We start from the raw sequence: 27,326 nt of genomic DNA, 5'->3' as shown, positions 1-27,326 counted from the left end.
TTTCATCAAAGACAGATGGAAAGCATTCGGATAAGCACACTATCTTGTTTAAAACACAAAGCTCAATAGATCTGTAGGAGGAAAAGGAAAGAACCTGAAAGACACAGCCTATATGCATAAAAAATGACTCATTACTGTCATATTAGTAAAACCAGAAAGAACAAAATGGTAGTGGTATCTGTCTTCTTTGCCCCTTCCCTGATCGTAAGCTTTATTAACCAGATAGCATCTGATCCTGTCTTCAACTGATGTATACCTATGTCTTTCAACATACTACCTAAAATGCTCCCCAAGGAGAACAGTGAGACCAATTCTGCCAGAGACAGTATCTGCCAGAACCAAGAAGTCTTATTTCCCTTTGAGTGAAAGCCAGTGGATGGGGAAGAGGTCCCCAAATGCCACTTGTCTGAATCTTTTAAGATATGCTCTCAAACAAGAAAACACTACAGATTACATTTTAGTAGAGATCTAAAAATAGCAAAAGAACATTCCCTATTTTTAGATATCTGACTTCCAAGTGTAAAAACACTAAAAGAAACCATTAAAAACTAACTGTATTTTTTAAAGGTTTTAAAAAACTCTCAATTGGAAAACTGTTTTTAGAGATAAAATGCCAAAAATCCTGCCTTGTGTTGACTGACTCTTTGCTCAAACTTACCCATCTCCAAAATTCAGTCCTAATCCTATGTGTTATTAAGGACATTTCCACAGAACCAAAAGATGATACAGAAAGGATATACCACAAACAAGAAAGAACAGCAAAGAAAAAAAATTTAAAGATGCTTTCAGAAAAACAAAGAGTGTAGACTAATGATTAAAGACAATGTATAAAACAGCAAAGCAATTTAATTGTCCTTCATTTAAAACAGTGCCACAGACAATACAATACTTGATTAAAGAAGATGAATAGTTTTTTTCTCAAATAGGTCTCCTAGACTGAATAGTCTTAAAACCAGTAAGCATCTAATTCAAAACTTTCGGAATAACTAGAATTTGCAATGAGAGAAAAATTAATAAAAAACTGAAAATGCAGTACATTTCTTCCTCCCCATTTGACCAACTTTTTTTAAAGAAGACTATGGCAAATAAGATTTGTAGGAAATTATTAGCAAATTAGGAAATTAGGATCTATGGGAATTACCTGATTGTACTGCCATCATTAACATGTCAGGTTCCAGTAGAGTCATGACGGATTCTTCCAGAAACAAAAGTCCACAAATATACTGAAGAAAGTCAAAGTCACAGAAGAAAAGCTGTCTTGAAAGGCTATGGAAAGCTTTCACAAATTCAATCTGATGCCTTACGCTCAAATCAGACTGTGAGAACTCACTCCCCTTCTCAGTGCAGTTACCAATTTATCCACCCTTCAGGCGAGTCAAGATGACACAAAGTTGAATTACTGCCGACAGGAAACCAAAAAGCTCTCCAGTTAAGACATACTAAGTGTGGTTAGAACAGTGAGTGAGCTCCTCCCCTTGCTATTTGTCTCTGGAGGAGGGGAGAGACATATATAAAGAGACTTTCAGAAAACAGATCAACTGCTTTTTTCCTCTCTTTATAAGAGAAGATGAGGTTTTGTTCAAAATCCTACTATAAAAGACTGCTGTTAATGCAGTTTAGTGGAACAGATTAAACACAATCCAAACAACTCAACCTCATGAAAGAAGCAGTCCAATTACTGACCCATTGAAGAGAGGTGGAGAAGAGGATTAAACACATATAAACACATATATACAAAATGTAAGCTGCATAAATTTTCTGAAAAAGAATTCCAACGGCTTTTTTATCTGTGGTATTTATAGATAACAGGCTAAGGAAGTTGAACATTTAACTACAGAAGCTCAACTATTTCTCCACCCCCACTCCAATTAAAATATCTGTTTCAAAAAGTCATCTGAAAACATTCCGAAACTGTAATCTGTCTTTCAGATCTGTCAATCCCCTAAAAGAGCCTCTTACTTATGCTTATATTAGATATACGGTCTGTGAATAGAGAGCATACTGATGTTTTTTGATTTTATTTACTTTTTTTGTATGTTTGAGACAGGGTCTCACTCTGTCGCCCAGACTGGAATGCAGTGGTACAAACATGGCTTACTGCAACCTCGACCTCCCAGGCTCAAGAGCTCCTCCCACCTCAGACTCCTGAGTAGCCAGTCTCAAACCCCTAGGCTCAAGCGATCCGCCCACCTTAGCCTCACAAAGTGCTGGGATTACAGGCATGAACCACCACTCCCCACAGCACCTTTCATTAACTGATATTCAAAATAATGATATTAAGATTACTTTCAGCCTATCTGATTGACTTTTTAAAAGTTGGAAACTAAGAATTCATGTTTGGTATGTTTATCTAGAATTCCTCAATCTTTCTGGTTAACTATCAGCCTGTATGTGAAAGCTGGCTGCTGCAAACAGCCCAGCAAATACCTTAATGCTTACATAGTAAACAAATGGTAAATAAAAGCACTAGGAAACCTTAAGAGAGAAAATAGTCTCAGAATGACTGAAGGCAATATTTTGTTATTAGTAAAGAGAAGCAATGCAGATTTGGGGTGAGGGAGACTCAGTACCAGAGAGAAAAACTTCCTTCCTTTCTCACTCCAAGAACATCATGTTTAAAAGAAAAGCCAGAAAAGCTCTATATAGAACTGTGGGAATGACTCAACAGGCAAAGAGTAGCAGCCAGTGTGGGCTAAATGCTGCTCTGGGAAGGCAGAAGCATCTCACTGGCCCCTTCTGGCAACCAAATTCTCAAACTGACTTATGAAAAACAGGTAAATTTCAACTCTGAGTCTACGTGACAGTCTGGTCAAAGGTTAGCAATTAAGGGAAAAGCATCCCAAAAAGGTTGAGAAGATTGAGAGATTGAGTCATTCCTTGGTCCTTATGTGGGCTGTATAATTTGCTGTGTGAGGAGTTTCTTGTTCTTCTTCTTCTTTTTTTTTTTTTTTTTTTTTGAGAGACAGGGTCTCATTCTGTTCCCCAGACTGAGTACAATGGCATGATCTCGGCTCACTGCAGCCTCAACCTCCCGGGCTCAAGTGATCCTCCCACCTCAGCCTGCCCGTAGCTGGGACTACAGACACATGCCACAACACCCGGCTAATTTTTGTATTTTTAGTAAAGATGGAGTTTCACCATGTTGCCCAGGCTGGCCTTGAACTCCTAAATTCAAGTAATCCCCCTGCCTCAGCTACCCAAAGTGTTGGGATTACAGGCTTGAGCCACCACACCTGGTCTTTGTTAAATTTACTTTGTCTCTCTAGTAATGAGGGTTTTCAAATGAAACAAGTTTTCACAGTTCGGTATTTACAGGAAAATAAATACGAAATTTTAAGATTACTGCACAGAAGATGGTAGGAAGGGCAGAGGACTGTCTCCCTCCTGCCAAAACTGTTCACTCTAGAAGAGAGCATGTAATGCTACAGTGTCAATACTCCAGCGCCACAGGAGATACTAAGAGTCATGCGATAGGAGTAACAAACATAACATCTCAGTTGATTTGACTTTTTCTTAGCAATTCCACACCCATTATCTCATTGGCACTTTGAGGTAAAAAGAGCTAAATAAAAGAAAAACAATTTTTTAAACAGTAATCTTTAAAAAATAAAACAAGAAGCAATGTAATCTTTCTCAATTGCTAAGATTTTGCATTTACTCTCAAGAGTATTAGCACAGCAACATTCATTGTCAAAATTCTAAAAGTTACAATTCTGAAAGTCTGAACCCCTGTGAAAGCTTCAGTTCCATTATGTTTTTGCGCAAATTAGTAACACTTCGTAGAAAAAGAACTAAAGTAAACTTTAACAAGGGCTCTGCACAAATGAAGATGACTTCAAGTTAACAGCACCAACGGAATGAGAGATAATGATCTTAATTTCCAATAGAACAAAAGCTTTGCTTCTAATCCTAACTAGCAAATCAACACAAATTTGATATGATCTACAGTCTCTATTAATTCACTCTAAAGGGACATTATACTGTAGGATATCAATATAGTTTTTTGTTTTTTTGTGTTTTTTTTGAGACAAAGTCTCACTCTGCCACTCAGGCTGGAGTACAGTGGCACAATCTCGGCTCACTGCAACCTCCACCTCCCAGGTTCAAGTGATTCTCATACCTCAGCCTCCCAACTAGCTGGGATTACAGTCGCCCACCACCATACCCAGCTAATTTTTACATATTTTTTTTTTAGCTGAGATGGGGTTTCACCATGTTGGCCCAGGCTGGTTTTGAACTCCTGGCCTCAAGTGATCCACCAGCCTTGGCCTCCCAACGTGTTGGGAATCCAGGCATAAGCCACGGCACCTAGCCTAGTTTTAAATTTTTTAACAGTTTTGGCAGTTATTAATGATTTTTTTTTCTTTTTTTTTTTTGAGACAGAGTCTTGCTGTGTCGCCCAGGCTGGAGTATAGTGGCACGATCTCGGCTCACTGCAACCTCCACCTCCCAGGTTCAAGCGATTCTCCTGCCTCAGCCTCCTGAGTAGCTGGGATTACAGGCGCACACCACCAGCCTGGCTAATTTTTGTATTTTTAGTAGAGACGGGGTTTCACCATGTTGGCTAGGATGGTCTCAATCTCCTGACCTCGTGATCTGCCTGCCTTGGCCTCCCAAAGTGCTGGGATTACAGGCATGAGCCACTGCACCTGGCCAACAACAACTATTTTCTTAACATAACTATAATATTTTCACACTTAAATTGTATAAATTCCTTAATATCAGTTAAACAATCAGTGTTCAAATTTTCAGTTATCTCTCTCTCTCTCTCTCTTTTTTTTTTTTCAGACAGGGTCTCACTCTGTTGCCCAGACTGGACTGCAGTGGAGTGATCTCGGCTCACTGCAGCCTCGACCTCCCAGGCTCAAACGATCCTCCCATCTCAGCCTCCCAAGTAGCTGGGACCGCAGGTACATGCCACCATACTCAGCTAATATTTAAAATTTCTGTAGAGATGGGGGGCGTCATCAAGTTACCCAGGCTGGTCTTGAAATCCTGGGCTCAGGCAATCCTCCTGCCTCAGCCTCCCAAAGTGGCAGGATTACAGATGTGAGCCACCTCACCCAGTCCAGGTTAAAGTTTTTGACAGTAGTATTTCACAGGTGGTAGTGTGTACTTGAGTAATAGCTTCTGAACTGTGCTCCTTCTCTTCCGCCTTGTTTCTACTAAAAACCATCCTTGTTACCAACTGACTGTTATTTCTCTTTGAAAATTCAGTTTAAGGTGCTGCCTTCTCCATAAAGCCCTCTCTGATCCCTGGCACTCTCCCCATCTCACACAGTCTCCACGGATATGCTAACTACCCCTCCTTTAGGCTCCCCCAGCACCTGCGCCTGCCTCCGTTAATACCGCATGGCTTAATCCTAGCCAGGAGGGGTGGTGGCTCACACCTGTAATTTCAGCACTTTGAGAGGCTGAGGCAGGTGGATCAGGGGTTCGAGACCAGCCTGACCAACATGGTGAAACCCCATCTCTACTATAAATACAAAAATTAGCTGGGCATAGTGGCATATGCCTGTAATATGAAGCATATTGTAATTTGAGACTCTGTCTCAAAAAAAAAAAAAAATACAAACAAAAAATTCCTCTGCATTCCCAAATCTTGCTCAGTGTCTGACATATATGACAGCATTCATAAATGTGTGCCAAGTGTAATGAAAAGCCCTTATTTATCACAGAAATTCAAATGGCATGGGAAAAGTTCATAACAAAAAAAATCATTACCTACCCAGAAAGGGCAGGTGCTCTGCTAAAATTTTCATTAGAACACATACTGAAAGTGTTATTACTTAGAAAACTACATAAAGTATTGAAGTATGGAGTTAACATAAAGACATTCACAACAATACCCTCAGGAATATTAAGTCTTAACGAGAATGAAAATGCTGAAATTATAGGGAATGAATAAGAGAAATCAGAAAAACAGAGAACTTTGGCTCACCTACAGAAAAATCTTTAAACACAGAAAGCTGTCAATTTCACTAATGTTAATTTCTATAATAAAATGTAATTTACACATGTATACACAAAAGCAACAAATTTATTTTTATGAACTCTGGGATTTCAGAGAACAGAAATGTAATTCAGTTCCTGTGTCCATTTCTGATTTGAGTTCTCACAAGCGTATGCATCAGTTTATTGAAGCTCAGCTCTATGAAAAATCTAGTCATCATACCCAAATGTCATGGGCTCCGACCAGTGAAGACTTTCCCCTAGACACCTCGTATTGGGCACCACTCAAAAGATAACATAACCCAGCATGCAGGCAAGTTGCTACAGGTCCTGAGGCAGCTTCCATTTCCTGTGACCACAACCTACTGCTGATGAAGTACTGAGTCAAGACCTGCAAACCTGGGAGGATCACACATTACCACAGATACGTTATTCCTTAGACCCAGGACAGATAGGACAGATGATGGCTCTGTGTGTGTGTGTGTGTGTGTGTGTGTGTGTCTTTTTGAGATACAGTTTTGCTCTGTTGCCCAGGCTGGAATGCAGTGGCATGGTCTTGGCTCACTGCAACCTCCACCTCCCAAGTTCAAGCGATTCTCCTGCCTCAACCTCCCAAGTAGCTGGGATTACAGGCGCCTGCCACCACGCCCGGCTAAATTTTTGTATTTTTAGTAGAGACGGGATTTCACCATGTTGGTCAGGATGGTCTTGAACTCCTGACCTCATGATCAGCCTGCCTTGGCCTCCCAAAGCAGGGATTACAGGCATGAGCCACCATGCCCGGCCTAGGTGATGGCTGTATTTTAAGCTCACTTTTTAAACATTTTTATTTATTTATTTTAAGACAGGGTCTCACTCTGTTGCCCAGGCTGCAGTACAGTGGCACCATCATGGCTCATTCATACTTGATGTTTGAAATAAAGTATTCATCTCACATTACTTCTTCTCAAACTCCCTCCACTGATATACTGACACTCTTCTAGTTCCTTTGTGACAATTTTCCCCAATAACCTCTGCCTCCTCCTCCTCCTGATTTCTCCTCCTCCACCCCCTAGCCCTGTCTTCACACATGCTATTACTTCTTTCGTTTGTCAAACCACTGCTTACGCTTTGGATCTCTGCTTAAATGTCTCTTCCTCAAGCCTTCCCTACATTAAAACCCTCACTATTAGATCTGTTATTCTGTTATAACATCTTGTGTTTTTGTTTTTTTAAAAGGCAATTACCAAAGTTTGTAACTATGAATTAGCTCATCTAACTCTTTGTTGAGTCTTTGTCTTTCATGGAACTTCTATAGTTCCATGAAAGACAGTAAGAACCTTATCTGTCTTGTTCATTACCCTCTCTCCAATACTTAGCACACAGTGCTAAGTGCTAAGATCTTAATAATCACAGAATAATTTTTCCAACATTAAAATGGTCAAATTCTTTAAGTCAATACTTCCACTTCTAAGGAAATAATCTGAAATGTAAAAAACGATTTAAAAGATATTTATCTAAATATTAATGTAAGCGTGAAAAACAGAAAATGATTCAATTGTCCAACTAAGGAGAAAGTAATAAACGATGGCACGGAACAGAATGTTATACACCCCATTAAAAAAGGCTACTTATAAAAATATTTCAATAATATGAAAAAAGCAGGACACAGAATTGGGTCTGTAGTATTAGCTCAGTTATTTTAAAAACATACATTTGCAAGAACACTAGAGGGATATAAACCATATGCTAACAGTGATTTTCTCTGGGAGATGGGATCCATTAGAATTTGGGCTTTTGTTTTTGTTTTGTTTTGTGTTAGAGCAGGAACTCTATCTGGTATCTGTTCTCCAGGGGCCTAGCATAACGTGATGAATAAGCAAGAATGAGAAATTGATTATCGCTAAGTACTGGAATGAAGTAGGTTACGAAATTCTCTAAGTCACATTATAAACAGAATCATTTAATCAACTGACATGCCTAAGATTGGAGGATTTTCAACAGGAGACCTAATCTAGAAAATCCTCGAAAATCAGGCTTGGTGAAGAATATAATTAACAAATCTCTTTCCTTTCCCCAAGAAATGCTGTAATTTGGATCAGAAACTGCCTACTCAAAATTTTTACTTCTCCCAGCAATTAATTAGAACCTCTTGTGCAATATTATGGCATGAAAGGATACGGTTCGTACCCTTACAGAAAAAAATACATGATCTGCCCTTTATTCCACAGGCTGCACATGTGAAAACAAATGGATATTTCTTAAATCTTACACAAAGGAGGAGAAAAACCACTGTGAAAGAGGAAAGGCCCTTTTCACTCCCATTCTCCTGCTGACTTTTCTTTACATAGCTCTTCCTATCCTACCCAGCACCTCAGACCACAGACACACATAGAACTGCACCTTTACATCTCTCAGAACAATATCTGAGATCAGCAACAACATTTAGAAAATAAAATTTTTGTAAAAGGTAACATTTACAATAGCATTAAAACATACGAAGTGTCTAAAAATAAATCTAACAAAAGATGTGTAAGATCATCACAGAGAAAATTTTTAAAAACCCACTGGGAGACCTTACAAAAGATCTAAATAAATGCGGAAAATACACATTTACAGTATAATCTTCTAAAAATACCAGTTCTTCCTAAATTGGTTCATAGATGCAATGCAATTCCAATCAAAATCCCATAGTGATTTTAAATTTTATATGGAAATGCAAAGGACCAAGAACAGGCAAGAATGAAACTCTTGAACAAGAACAAAGCGTGAGGACTTACTTCTCCCATACAACAGGGCTTATTACAGTTATCATAATTAAAACTGTGAGGGCAGGGATACACAAATAGCCCAATGGAACCAAAGAGTGAGCTCAGAAACATACCCACATAGCTAGGTCCCTGATATATGAAAGAGGTAGCTCTGTTGATTAGTGGGGAAAGAAGAGGATTTTCAATAAATGGGAATCCACTTGAAAAAAAAATTAACTTGTGTCTTACCTTATTCCTATATGAAAAAATATTTCCAGAAACACAAGACACAAAACTCACAAACTATAAAAGACTCACATAAATTATATTAAATTTAGAAATTCTTTTTGTGTTTTGTTTGTTTTGAGATGGGGTCTTGCTCTGTCACCCAGGCTAGACTACAGTGGCATGATTATAGTTCATTGTAACCTTGAATTCCTGGGCTCAAGCGATCCTTCTGCCTCAGCCTCCCTAGTAGGTGGGACTATAGGCATGAGCCACCATGCCCGGCTCATTTTTTTGAGAGAGGGGGTCTTGCTATGTTGCTTAGGCTGGTCTTGGACTCCTGGCCTCAAGTCATCCTTCCGCCTTGGCCTCCCAAAGCACTGGGATTAGACGCATGAAACACTATGCCCAGCTAAATTTAGAGATTCTTAATCAAAAGACAGGATAAATAGAAAGAAAAAGACAAATCCCAAGGTGGGAGAAGATGTCTGCAATATATTTAAGCAACAACAAACTAGTATTCTGGAAATTTAAAGAACTCTTATTCAAGAAAAAACCAATACAATAGAAAGAGTAGGCAAAAGACTTAACTTGCCACTTCACAAAAGAGGAAGTACAGGCCAGGGCCAGCATGGGCTACATAGCAAGACTCTGTCTATACAAAATATAAAAACTGAGTCAGGCATGGTGGCACACTCCTGTAGTACCAGCTACTCAGGAGGCTGAGGCAGGAGGATCATTTGAGCCCAGGAGATCAAGGCTGAAGTGAGCACCATACTCCAGCCTAGGCAACAGAGCAAGACATTGTCTCAAAAAAAAAAAAAAAAAAAATATATATATATATATATATATATAAAATAATGGAAAGTGATTTACCAATTATATACACATATAATTGGTATATGTATAAAATAATTGGTATATATATAATTGGTAAAAGAAATCACTTTCCAGTATGATACACTGATTCAATGGATGACAGAACTCCCTGAGCTGAAGCCTAAGGGCTTAGTTCATTAGACAGATGTTTCCAGGCTTCTCCAAGCCCTGGCTAGATAGGATCCACAAGCAGATCAACTTTTATCTTTTAGACCTAAGTTCTCAGCCTAGAAGATAGAGGAGTAATATTTTAAAATACATCTTGAAAGTTTTTATCAACCTTTTACAATTAAGTCAGTAAAGATTGGGTTAACCAAGGCACTGCCTCTCTTTAAGGCTCCAAGTTCCTCTGTTTAGGAAATGAAGGTGTCAGGACCTTGACTGCCTACTGCCCCATACGGACCTCTGCTAACCTACTGAATTTCTTTCTTTTCTTTTCTTTTTTTTTTTTTTTTTTGAGACGAAGTCTCGCTCTTGTCGCCCAGGCTGGAGTGCAGTGGAGCAATCTCCTGGCTCACTGCAAACTCCGCCTCCTGGATTCAAGCAATTTTCCTGCCTCAGCCTCCGGAGGAGCTGGGATTACAGGCGCCTGCCACCATGCCTAGCTAATTTTTGTATTTTTATTACAGACGGGGTTTTACCATGTTGGCCAGGCTGGTCTCAAACTCCTGACCTCAGGCGATCCACCAGCCTCGGCCTCCCAAACTGCTGGGATTACAGGCATGAGCCGCCGCACCCGGCCACCACTGAATTTCTATATAATACATGCTTCTATGTGAAATAGATCAAAGAAGTACATTTCTCACTCCACTCTCTCAACACACGATACACCCATTCATGAAAAAGCACCTCCTCTAACTCTAGAATTTATTCTGTTCTAGAGCTCCACACTTTCCAATTTCACAATCTTCTCAAAGACTTTCCATTTCTGCTCCTATCATTACCTCCCAAACAAATGCCCATGCAAAAACCTACTGTAAAATATAAGGATCTTCTTACCAGCCTCTTTCCTCCAGAGCTGAATGCTGGAGAGTAACAAAATTTAAGAGGTAGGCAGAGAAAGATAGCAAAAGCTCTGAATAGCAAAGGGAGTGGCTGGAAAGGTAGAGTTTAAAAAGCCGGAAAAAGGTAAGTCATAGATATCTGCGGAGGAAAAGTTTCAAGTCTGAGGGAGAAGCCAACCATGTCAAATGATAGCAAAGAGGTCAAGTAGCGTAAAGACTAAAGAGGGCTTATTTGATCTACAGCAGAAAGAACACAAATTACTGTGGCAATGGCAGTTTCTGAAGACGGGTAGTGACAGAAGCCATAAAGCATTCAAGTCTCTGGAATATGAGAAAGTAGAGACAATGACTGTAAACTATTCTTTCAGGAGCTTAAATACTAAGGGAAAGTTAAGAGTTGCTGGGAAAGATTTCAGTTAATTTATATGCTAAGTGGAAACACTTTAGAGAAAAAGGCTGAAGATACACAAACACCTTGGGCCCAACAGCAAGAGCTGCCTTCTACTCCACTAAGAAAACAGAGTTCTTACCTGTAGTGGAACAAACATGTAAACCATTCATTGATTCATTCAATAAATATTTATTGCCAGGCGCGGTGGCTCACGCCTGTAATCCCAGCACTTTGGGAGGCCGAGGCGGGCAGATCACGTGGTCAGGAGATCGGGATCACCCTGGCTAACACGGTGAAACCCTGGTCTCTACTAAAAATACAAAAAATTAGCCGGGCGCGGTGGCGGGCGCCTGTAGTCCCAGCTACTCAGGAGGCTGAGGCAGGAGAATGGTGTGAACCTGGGAGGTGGAGCCTGCAGTGAGCCAAGATTGCGCCACTGCACTCCAGCCTGGGTGACACAGCAAGACTCCATCTCAAAAAATAGTAATAAATAAAATAAAATAAAATAAATATTTATTGAGTGCCCATTATGATCCAGGAGTTAGGTATATGCCAGTGAACAAAATAAAGTTTCTGCCCTCAGGAAATAACTATTAAAGGGGAGAAAAGAGAAAATAAACACACACACACATATACACACACACACAATGACAGATAAGAGTAACTGCTTTGAAGAAAAAGCAGGATCGAGAGTAGCAGGAGGTGCTATTTTAGAGAAGACAGGCAGGGAAGGTCTCCCTGAGGAAATGACATTTGTGCAGGAACTTCAGTGAAGGCACAGCAAGTACAAGGCCCTGGGATAGGAACAGGTTTGATGTGTTCAAGAAATAGCAAGAAGTCAGTGTGCCTGGGAGCTAAGGGATAAGGGTTAAGAAATGATGTCAGAGAGAGGCTGGGCATGGTGGCTCACATCTGTAATTTCAGCATTTTGGAGGACGAGGCGAGTGAATAACTTGAGGTTAGGAGTTCAAGACCAGCCTTGCCAATATGGTGAAACCCCATCTCTACTAAAAATAATTTAAAAATCAGCCGGGTGTGGTAGCATACGCCTGTAATCCCAGCTACTCAATAGCTCAGTAACGAGAATCACTTGAACCCTGGAGGCAGAGGTTGCAGTGAGCTGAGACTGTACCACTGCATTCCAGCCTGGGTGACAGGGCGAGACTGTCTTCCAAAAAAAAAAAAAAGAAATGGTGTCAGAGAGAATACCAAGGCCACATAATAAGTACTATAATTTCATCATAAGCCTCACAGAAAAGCATTGAAGAGTATTGAGAGTAGCGTAGCAGTGTCTGATTTCAGTTTTCAAAGGCTCACTATTGCTGAGTGAAGAATTGCAATTACAATATAGGGTGATGAAGTAGGTTGATAAAGGGCAACAGCGGCACACTGGCTCACGCCTGTAATCTCAGCACTGTGGGAGGCCGAGGACAGGGGCAGAGGGGATCACGTGAGGTCAGGAGTTTGAGACCTGCCTGGACAACATGGTGAAATCCTGTCTCTACTAAAAATACAAAAATTATCCAGGCGTGGTAGCGCATGTCTGTAATCCCAGCTACTCAGGAGGCTGAGGCACAAGAACCCCTTGAACCAGGGAGGCAGAAGTTGCCGTGAGCCGAGATCACGCCACAGAACTCCAGCCTGGGTGACAGAGCAGGACCCCGTCTCAAAAAAAAAAATAGGGAACTGGGAAAACCAAAAGAGGGGCATCTGACACTAAATATGAGTTAGGAAAGGCTTCAAGAAGAGTGAGGGAGAGAAAGGGTATTCCAAATGGAGGACACAGACGTAGAAAAGAAACAGGGGTTTTGAAAAGGTTTGCCATTTATTTACACCAGCATGGGACAGAAAATATTGTATAAAAATATACCATTTAAGGCTGGGCCTGGTGGCTCACACCTGCAATCCCAGCACTTTGGGAGGCCAAGGCAGGCAGATCACGAGGTCAAGAGATTGTCAAGAAACCATCCTGGCCAACATGGTGAAACCCCGTCTCTACTAAAAATACAAAAATTAGTCGGGCGTGGTGGTGCACGCCTGTAGTCCCAGCTACTCAGGAGGCTGAGGCAGGAGAATGACTTGAACCCGGGAAACGGAGGTTGCAGTGAGCCAAGATCGCACCACTGCACTCCAGCCTGGCAACAGAGCAAGACTCCGTCTCAAAAATATATATATACCACTTACATCTACCAAAAAAAAAAAAAAGATACCCAGGAATAAAACTAATAAATATTTGTATGACTTTTCTCGAGACACTGACAAAACTCTGTAAAGACATTAAAGAAAACCTATTTAATTGAAGAGATAAAACAAAGTAATGGATAGGAAGACTCAATATTTAAAAATGTGTATTTTCCTACCCACTGTTTTTGTTTGTTTGTTTGTTTAAGAGACAGGGTCTCACTATGGCTCCCAGGCTGGACTGCAGTGGTGCAATCATAGCTCACTATAATCTTAAACTCCTGGGCTCAAGCAATCTTCAAATGTCAGCCTCCCAACATGGCGGGATTATATTCTCCCTACTTACCTATGACCAACATACTTCAAATAAAAATCCCAGCGAGTATACCAAAAGACATATACAAGAATTCCATAGTGGCATAAATCATAATAGTGCCAAAGTGAAACAACCTAAACATCCATGAACAGTAAAATGGAAAAATAAATTGCATTTTATTCATACAATGAATTGATTAAACAGCAATGAAAATAAACTCTAGCCACACACAATTCAACATAAAAAAATTTCAAAAACATAAAGAAACCACCAACAGAATACACATGGTATGACTCAATTTTTATAAGGTTTCAAAACTAACCTATGGTGTTGAAAATCAGGATGGTAGTTTCCTTTGAGTATTGATTGGGAAGAAGTACAAGGTGGGGAAAGTTCTGGACTACTAGTATTTCCTCATTAAGCAGTAGTTACTAAGTAGTAGTTCCTCACTAAGTAGTAGTTACTAACAGGTGTACTCACTTTGTGATAATAACAACACTCACAAGTTGTGGGTTATTTTGTATTTATGTTATACTTCCACAACAGGAAGAGTACTGGTGTCTGCATTTTACTTCAAGAAACATCAAAAAAATCAGATTGAGGGCTAGGTGTGGTGGCTCATGCCTGTAATCCCAGCACTTTGGGAGGCTGAGAAGGGCGGATCACCTGAGGCCAGAAGTTTGAGACCAGTCTGGTCAACATGGTGAAACCCTGTCACTAAAAATACAAAAATTAGCCATTCATGGTGGCACATGGCTGTAATCCCGGCTACTCGGGTAGCTGAGGTAAGAGAATCACTTGAACCCGGGAGACAGAGCCCGCAGTGAGCCAAGATGGCATCACTGCACTCCAGTCTGGGCAACAGAGTGAGACTCTATTACAAAAAAAAAAAAAAAAAATTTAAATTTAAAGATTAGATTGATAGATATCTGCGATTTAAGCAAGTTTTTTGTTTGTTTGTTTGTTTTTGTTTTTTTTTTTTTGAGACGGAGTCTTTGCTCTGTCACCCAGGCTGGAGTGCAGTGGCCCGATCTAGGCTCACTACAAGCTCCGCCTCCTGGGTTCACGCCATTCTCCTGCCTCAGCCTCCGGAGTAGCTGGGACTACAGGCGCCCGCTACCACGCCCGGCTAATTTTTTTGTATTTTTAGTAGAGATGGGGTTTCACCGTGTTAACCAGGATGGTCTTGATCTCCTGACCTTGTGATCCGCCCGTCTCGGCCTCCCAAAGTGCTGGGATTACAGGCTTGAGCCACCGCACCCGGCCTAAGCAAGTTTTGTAAAATGTTATAGGTAGAATCTAAGAGATGGACATGCAGGTATTCATTGTAAAATTCTTCCTACTTCTTTTTTTTCTTTCTACTTTGTGTTTAATTTTTTTCATAATAAAATGTTGGAGGTAAAAATCCCAAAGGGATTTTTTGTTGGCAGAACTTGAAAAGCCAATTCTGAAATCATGGAAAATTAAAAGGGTAATAGCCAAGACAACTTTGAAAAAGAAAAAGGTAAGGAGACAGCTGTCCTAGCAGACAGAAAGACTAATTATTAGGCAATTAACTAAAATAAGGTAGCAGTGACACAGAGATGGACAGAGAGACCAGTCAAAGAAAAGAGAGCCTGAAAACTAACTCACGCACAGACAGAATACAGCAGGCATAAAGATCAGTAGGAAAAAGTAGAACTATTCAATAAGTGGGGATTAACAGCTTGGATTAGAAGAAAATACAAAATGTCTTTAACTTACAAGGAAAATGAATACTGAATAACAAACATAAATTACTGAAGAACACATAATTTTCTGTCATATATAGGTTTAAAACACGAGAAACAACATTATATATTGCTTAAGAATATATTCACGTGGGAAAAGAATACAAACATATTTGGCAATGAAATACCAAATTCAAGTTAGTAGTTACCTCCAGGGGTAATGAAGATTTATGCAAAGTACGTAAGTTGGGTGGTATCCGAACACACAATTTTCCATATTGTTGTTTATATATTTTTTCTTTTTTTTTTTTTTTTTCTGAGATGGAGTTTTTCTCTTGTTGCCCAAGCTGGAGTGCAGCAGCGCGATCTCGGCTCACCGCAACCTCTGCCTCCCAGGTTCAAGCGATTCTCCTACCTCAGCCTCCCTACTAGCTGGGATTACAGGCATGTGCCACCATGCCCCGCTAATTTTGTATTTTTAGTAGAGACGGGATTTCTCCATGTTGGTAAGGCTGGTCTCCAACTCCCAACCTCAGGAGATCTGCCTGCCTCAGCCTCCCAAAGTGCTGGGATTACAGGCATAAGCCACAGTGCCTGGCCTCTTTATACATTTTTTCAAATCTTAAATATTTCATAACAAATTATATATTTTTTGAATTAAAAAAAGTTTGAGGTATGAGTACATGGTTTTTAAACAGTACTTAGCACAGTTTAATGGGCTGGAACAAATACTAGGAATAGGGGAATAAGAGAAGATGTTAAAAGAAAAAGACCAGATTCTGCAAAGCCTTGCAAAACATGCCAAGAAATTTATTCACTTATTTATTGTTTGTTTGTTTATTTAAGATACAGTCTCATTCTGTCACCCAGGCTAGAGTGCTATAGTGCAATCTTGGCTCACTGCAACCTCTGCCTCTTGGGTTCAACCGATCCTCCCACCTCAGCCTTCTCCGCAGCTGGGTCTACAAGCGTGTGTCACCACACCCAGCTAATTTTTGTAGTTTTAGCACAGGGTTTCACCATCTTGGCCAGGCTGGTCTCGAACTCCTGACCTGAGGTGATCTGTGCACCTCAGCCTCCCAAAGTGCTGGAATTACAAGCATAAGTCACTACACCTGGCAAGACATTTATTTTGCTTTTGTTTCATCCCACAAGACAATCACTGAAAAGCTGTAAGCTAGAAAGTCCTAAAAGATTACTCTGACAAGGCTATACGATACAGTATGTTTCCTAATGACAGAGGCTTCTTTACCATTTAATCCCTAATCTTAGCATAGTTTATAATACGTTGATATTAATGAATACATATGCTAAATTAATGAATTTATGGAAGGAATGGGGTGAGGGAAGCAGAGAAATTAGAAATAAATTCTAATAATCCAGGTAGGAAATGTTGGACTTAAAATGATCACTTTAACTTACAGCTATCTATTTTACAAGAAATGTTAAGATTATAAGAAACTTTCAAGGAACATGAAATAAAGTAAGGATCTATAACATTATAAACATGAAGATCCTGGTACAAATCAGGGAATGCAATAATTCTGTATCTACTCACCATTCTTCCGCTCACTAAGTGGAGGCAAATTGGGATTCCTGCCAGGGTGGAGGCCTAGCGTCAGCTCGGGCTGCAAGGAGAGCTCCTGCAGTTCATTGGCAACAGCTTCGCTCTGGGGACTGGGTGCCGCAGATAGGGACACGAGCACTGGTTCATCATCATTTTCGCCGGCCCCTCCTCCGTCCAGTCCATTCACAGCAATGACGGAAGGGGGCAGGCACACCACACTGGAGAAATCCACTTTGGCTTTCGTGATGGCAATCTGGAAATGGAAGAAAAAATGGAAAGTTTAGATGGTACCATGATAATATGGTTTGGTGGTGTCCTTACCCAAATCTCATCTTGAATTGTAGTTCCCACAATTCCCACGTCATGGGACGGACTTGGTGGCAGGTAACTGAATCATGGGGGCAGTTACCTCTCTGCTATTCTCATGAGTTCTCACAAGATCTGATGGTTTTATAAGGGGCTTTTCCTCTTTTGCTCAGCACTTCTCCTTCCTGCCACCATGTGAAGAAGGACATGTTTGCTTCTCCTTCCACCATGATTGTAAGTTTCCTGAGGCCTCCCCAGCCCTGTGGAACTGTGAACCAATTAAAGCTCTTTCCTTTATAAACTACCCAGTCTCAGGCAGTTCTTTATAGCAATGTGAGAACAGACTAATATAGTAAATTGGTACTGATAGAGTGGGATGTTGCTATAAGGATACCCGAAAATGTGGAAGCAACTTTGAAACTGGGTAACAGGCAGAGGTTGGAACAGTTTAGAGGGCTCAGAAGAAGACAGGAAAATGTGGGAAAGTTTGAAACTTCCTAGAGACTTGTTGAATGCCTTTGACCAAAATGCTGATAGTGATATGGACAATGAAGGTTATGAAATGCAATCCCCAATGTTGGAGGTAGGGCCTGATGGGAGATGTTTGAGTCATGGGGGCAGATCCCTCATGGACTGGTGCTGTCCACGTGATGGTGAGTGAGTTCTTGCAACATCTAGTCATTTAAAAGTGTGTGCACTGTCCCCCTTCTTTCTCTCGCTCCTGCTCTCACCCTATGACATGCCTGCACCTGCTTCACCTTCTATCATGAGTAAAAGCTCCTTGATGGCACCATCCTTGTACAGTCCTGCAAAACCATGAACCAAATAAACCTCATTAAAAAAAAAAATATATATATATATATATATATATATAAATCTCCATTCACTGAGTCCTATGTAGTTAGTAAGAATAATTTCTTTTCTTTTTGTTTTTTTTTTGAGGCAGAGTCTCGCTCTGTCGCCCAGGCTGGAGTTCAGAGGCGTGATCTCAGCTCACTGCAAGTTCCACTTCCTGGGTTCATGTCATTCTCCTGCCTCCCAAGTGGCTGGGACTACAGGTGCCCATCACCATACCCAGCTAAATTTTTTTGTATTTTTAGTAGAGACGGGGTTTCACTGTGTTAGCCAGGATGGTCTCAACCTCCTGACCTTGAGATCCGCCCACCTCGGCCTCCCAAAGTGCTGGGATTCCAGGCGTGAGCCACCATGCCCAGCCATAAGAATAATTTTTATAAAGCATTTCTAATGTGGGAAATGCTTATTCTAAAGCCACATTTAAGAAAAATAAGATATAAAACTACATACTCATATATTAAAATATTACACAAAGAGAAAAGATTTTAAGAAGTATACCAAGACACAAAAGAGGGGTTCTGTTTGATTGGACAATGAAAAAAATTTTTTTGAGGTTCCAAATTTTCTCTAAAATACTTACATGGCTTTTATAATAAAAAGACTATAGTTTCTGATCTATAAAGTGAGATTCCCTGGGCATTCCTTGCAAACTTTGATGAGGACTTTAAATTGCTTTAGTTGAAGAAACCAACAAAATATTGAACAGCCATGAAGTGAAGAAAGACACTAAACAGACTATTATGATCTAACTTCAAGTAAAGCAACAGTGTACCCAAATCTGACTGTAGTTCTGGTTGATACATCTCACAGAAAATAAACTGGACTGGAAAAGGTCCAGATAAGAGCAATTAACATGAGGGAGATAACATTATGAAGAAAAAGATATTAAGGACTCTCTACTCCAAAAAAGACTGGAAGAAGACTTAAGGGAGACAAGTTCAAAAAAAATATTTGAACTCAGTATTAAGAACTCAATATTCTCAAGGGTACTATGGGCAAACAATGGGAAAAGGATTTCTTTTAGGGTTTGAATAATTTTAGAACTTACAAAACAACAAATGTCTACTAAGAAAATTCAGAATCTAAACGTCAAAGAATTCTTTTCCATCTTGTCTATGATTTATTATGGTTTGAACCACATCTCTGTGTGTACTGGGAAAAAAACAACTGTTATACAGGATTAATCCATCTGGCTGAGTATTCTTTGTCATTGACTCTGAAACAGCATGTTTGCTTCTTTTAACAGCAGCCTTTCAGACTAAAAAAAGACTTCAATTTTATGACATTCAAGGACCCCTTGAAAACTAACCTCCTTATTCTAAAGGAAAATAGAACGGTATCAAAACTTCAGCCCTAGGACTTAGGAAAAATGGTTTCACATAGAGTAACAGGTTTCCAATAAACAGCTGTTAAATCATTATGGACAGTAAGGGTTCATACCTCTCATAAGAAAATTAAGAAATTCAACTGTAACAGTAACAACTCTGTATGCAGTAGATGGGCCACGCAAAAGTCTTAACACAAAACAAGCATTGTAATAGTTGTTAACTGAACAGAGAGAGAAGCAAATGAAAGATACATAAAGACAATCTGGGAAACCACAATAGACATGTCTTGGGGGAAATTTGGATGACACAAGGAAGACTGCATGAAACATACAGAAACACTAAAAATAATGTTAGGAAGTCAAGGACAGGAAACATCAAGCCTCATATCACTAAAATACTACAGCTAAACAGATGCGCTAGAATCATGGTTTCATGTAAAAAGTTTTTGACTTAGCAAAACCCCATTATTTCAGACTTAACTGATATTTGTGATACTATAACTTGGTGTGAGATTAAATAAAATATTATGCTACTTGGCAGGGGCACGGTAATATAAAAGAGTGCCAGGTGGCCAGGCGCAGTGGCTCACTCCTATAATCCTAGCACTCTGGGAGGTTGAGGTGGGAGGATTGCTAGAGCCCAGGAGTTCCAGATCAGTCTGGGCAACATAGTAAGACCCTGTCTTTTTTTTAAAAAAGTTGTTTTTAAGTTTTTTAAAATTTTAAAAAGACGGAAAAAAAGTGTAAAAGGTGAGTTTATTGTCTAAGAGCTCCCAAAGCAGGAGGAAAGGTGAATTTACTGTTACATATGTTTTTTATCACAATTATTTTTAGATGTCTTGGTAAAAAAAAAAAAAAAAAAAAAAAATTCACTAAGTAAACTTACATTACTGAGCTTGAAAGAATAAAACCACGTATTTTATTGTTTTATTTATTTATTTATTTTGAGACAAGGTTTCACTCCCGTCGCCCAGGCTGGAGTGCAGCGATGAGTTCTCGGCTCACTGCAACCTCCACCTCCCGGCCTCAAGCAATCCTCCTGCCTCAGTCTCCCGAGTAACTGGGAATACAGGCATGCGTCACCAGGCCCGACTAATTTTTGTATTTTTAGTAGAGATGGGGTTTTGCCATGTTGCCCAGGCTGGTTTTAAACTCCTGGACTCAAGTGAGCCACCTGCCTTGGACTCACAAAGTGCTAGGCGTGAGAGCTCACTGAGCCCAGCCTTTTCCTTTTCCTTTTTTTTTAAGGGACAGGGTCTCGCTCTGTTGCCCAGACTAGGGTGCACTGGCATGACCATAGCTCACTGCAACCTTTAATTCCTGGGCTCAAGTGATCCTCCCACAACAGCTCCACAAGTAGCTAGGACTACAGACACACCACCATGCCCAGCCTTTTTTTATTTTTCTTGCAGGAGGTTGGGGAGATACGAGGTTTTACTATGTTGCCCAGGCTGGTCTCAAACTCCTGGCCTAAAGGGATCCTCCTACCTAAACCTCCCAAAGTGCCGGGATTGTAGGAATGAGCCACTGTGCCTCACCAAAACCATACATTCTTTAAAATGAAGTAAATTATTTAATTTACTTTTCACTAATTCAGAACAAACTTCTTCCTATTTGAATTATTATTATTGCTGGAATTCAGAGATTGAGCGTTTACATGTGTTACTATTTCCAAGAGACAATAAAGATCCATCACAGGGTATCAATATTTTTCTAATGAAGTATGAAGTTAACTTCATGAGTTTGTGATGCTGGTATGTATTTAGTGAACATAACCAGTATTTCTAGAAAATGATTTAAAGAAGCTTTGTAAAAAATGACCCCCAAAAGAAAGCCAACCCAAGTCCAAGTCCAATGCTAAGCATGAAGAGAAAATAAAGTTATTGTTTTTCTGTTTTTCTTGGTGTTTTTTTTTTTTTTTTTTTTTTTGAGACAGAGTCTCGCTCCACCACCCAGGCTGCAGTGGCACGATCTTGGCTCACTGCAACCTCTGCCTCCCAGGTTCAAGTGATTCTCCTGTCTCAGCCTCCCAAGTAGCTGGGATTACAGGCATGCAACACCACACCTAATTTTTGTGTTTTTAGTAGAGTTGGGTTTTTGCTATGTTGACCAGGCTGGTCTCAAACTCCTGACCTCAGGTGATCACCCGCCCCGGCCTCCCAAAATGCTAGGATTACAAGCGTGAGCCACTGTACCCAGCCAAGAAAGTTTGTGGGGTTTTTTTTGTTTGTTTGTTTTTTTGAGACGGAGTTTCGCTCTGTCGCCCAGGCTGGAGTGCAGTGGCACTATCGCGGCTCGCTGCAACCTCCGCCTCCTGGGTTCACACCATTCTCCTGCCTCAGCTTCCCAAGTAGCTGGGACTACAGGCGCCCACAACCACGCCCAGCTAATTTTTTTTTTTCTGTATTTTTAGTAGAGACGGGGCTTCACCATGTTGGCCAGGATGGTCTTGATCTCCTGACCTCATGATCCACCCGCCTCAGCCTCCCAAAGTGCTGGGATTACAGGTGTGAGCCACCGCGCCTGGCCAGAAAGTTTTAAAAATAATGTTTTACCCAGGCATGATGGCTCACACCTGTAATCCCCAGCAGTTTGGGAGGCCAAGGTGGGCAGATCACTAGAGCCCAGGAGTTCAAGACAATCCTGGGCAACATGGCAAAACCCCGTCTCTACAAAACACACAAAAGTTAGTGGGGCATGGTAGTGTGAGTCTGCAGTCTCAGCTACTCCCAAGGCTGAGGTAAGAGGATCAACTTAACCCCAGGGAGGTTGAGGATGCAGTAAGCTGTGGTCATGCCACTGCACTCCAGCCTGGGCAACAGAGCGAGATCCAACCCAGGGCGGGGCGGAAAGTGGAGATGTTTCTTAGAACACATACTTTTTTTTCTTTCATACAACGTGTTACTCTGCCATCCAACCTAGAGTGCAATGGAATGATCATAGCTCACTGCAGCCTTAAACTCGTGGGCTCAAGTGATCCTCCCAGGTAGCTAGAACTACAGGCGTGTGCCATCACACCTGACTATGTTTTCACATTTTTGTAGAGATGAGATCTCGTTATGTTGCCCAAGCTGGTCTCGAACTCCCGGCCTCAAGTGATCACCCTACACTGGCCTCGCAAAACGCTGGGATTACAAGTGTGAGCTACCTTGCCCGACAGAACACATACATTTTTAATAGTTTAAAGAAAGGACTGTTTGATACTATATTATGATGCAAAAAGAAAAAAAAGAAAATAGGAATATCAAATTCTATAGACCTGAACCCCATGATTGTGCCTACCACTACCCAGAACAAAAGAAATAAGCAATTGGAAAAACTGCTTTAGCAAGTGTTCGATTCAGAATAGTTTTGTAATTAAGTTCCATATTTACAAAATTATTAAGGGCTTAAAGAGATCACTTAAAATTTACACATGTATCTACACACATACATACACACACACACACTCTTTACCAAATATTTTTATTGGGTAAATTATATAGTGTTATTTGTTAATTTAGGGATTTCAAAAGTTTCAGGATATAACCTTTAAAACACCAATATTAAACTATACTATGTAACAACAAAATCCTTCCATCAAGGTTATGAGGCAGGGAGTGGGGAAGAATACATAAAACAAGAGGGGCAGAATGTTGATAATGTTGAAGCTGGTTATTAGGTATTTAGAAATTCATTATGCTATTATCTCTGTATTTGTACATGTTTGATAACATTCTCCTAATGTTTTTTAAAAAATAAGATTCTTCCACAGAACGATGGGAAGGCTTAGAAAGACATAGCAAGGTTTCCTTAACCTTGAGATTAGGAAATAGACCAGAAGTCATATATAAGCACTAACAAAAGACTAATTTGGCATAAAATATACACACTGGATTTATTTCTCTAACAAACACACTACTCTCTATTCATTTTGAAAGAGCACACAGGATAAAATCTCGTAAACTATGATAATCTAGAGACAAGACCCAAAAATGCTGAGGTATGGCCATCGTAATTAAGTCCCGTTTAACAATTCCTGAATACTCCTATAATTTTATTTACTGTAAAACTTGCATCATTTTTTAGAGTTGTAATTTATAACTCTACTGAGCCTAAGATCAAACTTTCTTTTTTATCAAAGGATCAGTAACTCCAGTTTCTGGGCTGCTGATTCACATATGATCAATAGCAGCCAGAACAAAAACAACATGGGGGCAGGGTCATCTCCCACAACCCATCTGTTTCCTTCTTTTGCTGGCCTGATCATGCCTCATCTTTTCTCCGCCCTACTTGCTTTAGGGCTGCATGCCTTCTGCCTGTACAGAACAACATATGTACCTAGAAGCAGCAGCATGAAATGTGTTAGAAGAATGGAAGAACGTAGACAGCTACTGACAACTCTAAAACGTAAGCACTAGCACAATTCTTTATCATGACCCATAACAAAAAGGTGGTTCTATGCAACCAAATGGTATGGTTCTTCTGAAAAAATTTTTTAAATAATTGGTATAAAAATTGTTTTCAACCAATTAATGAACTTTCTTTAGCTGGACATATTTTTACTTTAATTCTCACTGATTTATTTTCAACGTAGTAAACCTAATCTTGAAAACTCTTACTGTCTAAGCAGGTATGTAGGGGTGGAGGTGGGTGTGGGTGGGTAGGGGTGGAGGTGGGTGTGGGTGGGTATGGGTGTCTGTGTGTGTGTGTGTGTGTGTGTGTAAAATCTGGCATGAAGGAATTCAAATAAACTGAACAAGTGTTTCCTGACAGGTTACTATATATGTAGTAGGTACTGCCCTACGTCCTACAGTAGAAGATGAGGAAAACAGTCAGGCATGGTGATGCATGCCTATAGTCCCAGCTACTCAGGAGGCTGAGGCCTGCTCGAATCCAGGACGTAGAGGTCGCAGTGAGTCAAGACTGTGCCACTGCACTACAGCCTGGATGACAGAGTGAAACTATATCTCAAAAAAAAAAAAAAAAAGTTACTGTATAGCAGATGAAGCCTAGTCACCTGCTGAAACTAAGAGATGACACTTAACACTGTATGGATCCAGGTTAACACCATATGGAGCAGGCAGAAGAATCCCTAAGCTAAGCCCTGTCCAAAATCCTCACCCACAAAATTGTGATATGTAATAAATGGCATGAGACTTCTCAACAGCAGAAAAGAAAGAAAGAAGAGAAAAGAAGGAGAAAGAAAAAGGGAAGGGAAGGGAAGGGAAGGGGAAGGGAAGGGGAAGGGAAGGGGAAGGGAAGGGAAGGGGGAGGGGAAGGGAAGGAGGGGAAGGGGGGAAGGGGGAGAAGAAGGGGGAAGGGGGAGGGGAAGGGAAGGAAGGGAAGAGGGGAAGAGGGAGAAGGAAAGGAAGGAGGGGAAGCAGGGGAAGGAGGGGACAGGGGGAAGAGGGGAAGGAGGGGAAGGTGGAAGGGGGAAGGGGGAAGTGGGGAAGGGAGGGAGGGAAACATGGGAGTGAATAATAGAAAAAACTTAAATGGTCGTCTAAAAGTAGTAAGATGCGGGGTAGACTTCTAGGTATCTATAGCGTTCTTAACGAATTGGGTAGCCAAGGTGATAAATACCCTTTGGTAACATCCAATAGTGACAAATAGCCAAAGGCAAAAAATAATTTATGGCCAGTCCATAAATTATTTGGCCTTTGCTCACTTCAGCTCCTCTTGATGGTTCTACAGGGAATCAGTCATTCGACTATTTCCTCTTCCCCCAACAAAAAGGATAACAGTAACAATATAACACTGTCTCTTCAATTACAACAGTACAGGCCCCTTCACTACTTGCTTCATTTCTCACCATTCCCCTTTATTTACACTCTAATTACTGGTACCGGTTATGCGGCTCTTTACTGTGACTGCCAAGAATTGCCTCTTCTTCTCCACCCTATCTCCTTCTCTCTGTTATCCATCCCCTTCCAATGGGCTAGGCTTCCACAACATCCCAAGATTGCTTTTATCACTGCTTACTTTTACCATTATCATGGATTGATCTCCCAGTAGATGGTAAATTCTTTGAAAGAAACTCCATTCTACTGGTTTTTTGTCTCAAGTACCCAGACACAATACTTGAAATTTAAAAAGAATTTATAAATATTTGCTAATTTACTATGTATATTAACCTTACAGCAAACACATCATATATACAAAGTCGGCACAGGTACAGAAAAAAAAAGGAAAGAGGGTTCCGTCACAGGTATAAATACACGGAAGATCAGAAAAAGCTTCCAGAGTGGGCCAGGTGTGGTAGCTCACACCTGTAATTCCAGCGCTTTGGGAAGCCAAGCGGGGAGGATCCCTTGAGCCCAGTAGATCAAGACCAACCTGATTAACAAAATTCAATACCCACTACATGCCAGGTGCTGCCTGGGTATTGAGAATTACAGTAAATAAAACAAAGTTCTTGCCCTCAGGGAGCTTATATTTCTCCAGGAGACATAACTGCATGAACAAAGTCATAGATGTGAGAAAATGTGAAGTATGTTCTAAAAGGGCAATACAGTTTGGCCAATCACATGGTTCAAGTACAAGGAAATTAATATAGCAGTGGAGAAATCACGTGGTTCCAGTACAAGGAAATTAATATGGCAGTTGAGTTAGACTGCATTGGAAAAAAGAAATATGAGGTTGCGGGGGGAGGTTACAAATCTACTTCATTAGGCAAAGTATAATGTGTTGATATCCTGAATTGGGGTAGTTAAATAGAAAGAAGGGTATGACCATACAATGTACCTGGCACAGACAGGAACTCAAATTTTTTTTTTTTTTTTTTTTTGAGACAGAGTCTCGCTTAGTCGCCCAGGCTGGAGTGCAGTGGCGCGATCTCGGCTCACTGCAAGCTCCGCCTCCCGGGTTCACACCATTCTCCTGCCTCAGCCTCCCGAGTAGCTGGGACTACAGGCGCCCGCCGCCTCGCCCGGCTAATTTTTTGCATTTTTAGTAGAGACGGGGTTTCACCATGTTAGCCAGGATGGTCTCGATCTCCTGACCTCGTGATCCGCCCGCCTCGGCCTCCCAAAGTGCTGGGATTACAGGCGTGAGCCACCGCGCCCGGCCAGGAACTCAAATTTTTGCCGAGTTAATACTGAATGAATGAGGACAGGATTTATATAAGATAGAATGTGTTTCTGTTTGATTGTTAGGGAAGGAGGAGAGACAGATGTCAAAAATTACTGAAGGTTTTAAGCCAGGGCGGTCATGACAACAGTATTCTGCTAATAGAAATACGGAAAAGATGAGGAATTTTATCTGTGGAGATAATAAATTTGATTTTGCATGTTGGGTCGAGAGACCAAAGAACACTAATGGCAATGTCATTTGGGTTTCCATTAGGTACACGAGAAGGAAAACATGGGAACGAAGACAGAATGAGAAATGACAAAGATTACAAGAATAGGAAGAGAATGACAGAAGTAGGAAGAGTTTGAGAAAGAGGAAAGAGGTTGAGTTACAGATATAAAGAAATAATAATACTGCTTTCAAACCTGACTTAGTTGATAATTCATAAATTCCTAGTCTCAGATCACCTACTCTGGATCTTGGACCATCCCTGTGACTCCTAAAATTGTCAAATACCACTGAGTATCTAATTGCATATCGGCACTTTCTTTTTTTTTTTTTTTTTTTTTTTTGAGACGGAGCCTTGCACTGTCACCCAGGCTTGAGTGCAGTGCTGCGATCTCGGCTCACTGCAACCTCCGCCTCCCGGGTTCAAGCAATTCTCCTGCCTCAGCCTTCCAAGTAGGTGAGACTATAAGCGTATGCTGCCACATCCAGCTAATTTTTTTTATTTTAGTAGACACGGGATTTCACCACGTTGCCCAGGCTGGTCTCAAACTCCTGAGTTCAGGCAATCCACCCACCTCGGCCTCCCAAAGTGCTAGGATTACAG

The 27,326-nt window shown here is 40.7% G+C and overlaps 1 protein-coding gene across 7 annotated transcripts in view; it reads right to left on the bottom strand.

The window, feature by feature from the left end:
* The window catches only part of MRTFA (myocardin related transcription factor A), a 218,653-nt gene that overhangs the window by 116,149 nt on the left and 75,178 nt on the right, over positions 1-27,326 (bottom strand). For 6 of the 7 annotated variants that reach the window (XM_021921583.2, XM_017945338.3, XM_017945339.3 and 3 more), the window contains one exon: positions 16,945-17,206. Coding sequence is in view for 3 of the 7 variants with exons in the window: in XM_021921581.2 (XP_021777273.1) it covers positions 16,945-17,206 (262 nt within the window). In the remaining 4 variants the exon portion in view is untranslated. Of the gene's footprint in view, positions 1-1,141; positions 2,098-16,944; positions 17,207-27,326 lie in introns of those variants that run through there. The other variant, XM_003905581.5, reaches the window with a different exon arrangement.

The sequence above is a fragment of the Papio anubis genome, chromosome 16, assembly GCF_008728515.1.
Source record: "Papio anubis isolate 15944 chromosome 16, Panubis1.0, whole genome shotgun sequence".
Lineage (NCBI taxonomy): Eukaryota > Metazoa > Chordata > Mammalia > Primates > Cercopithecidae > Papio > Papio anubis.
The sequence above is the reverse complement of the archived record's forward strand: the minus strand, read 5'-3'. Positions and strand labels throughout refer to the sequence as shown.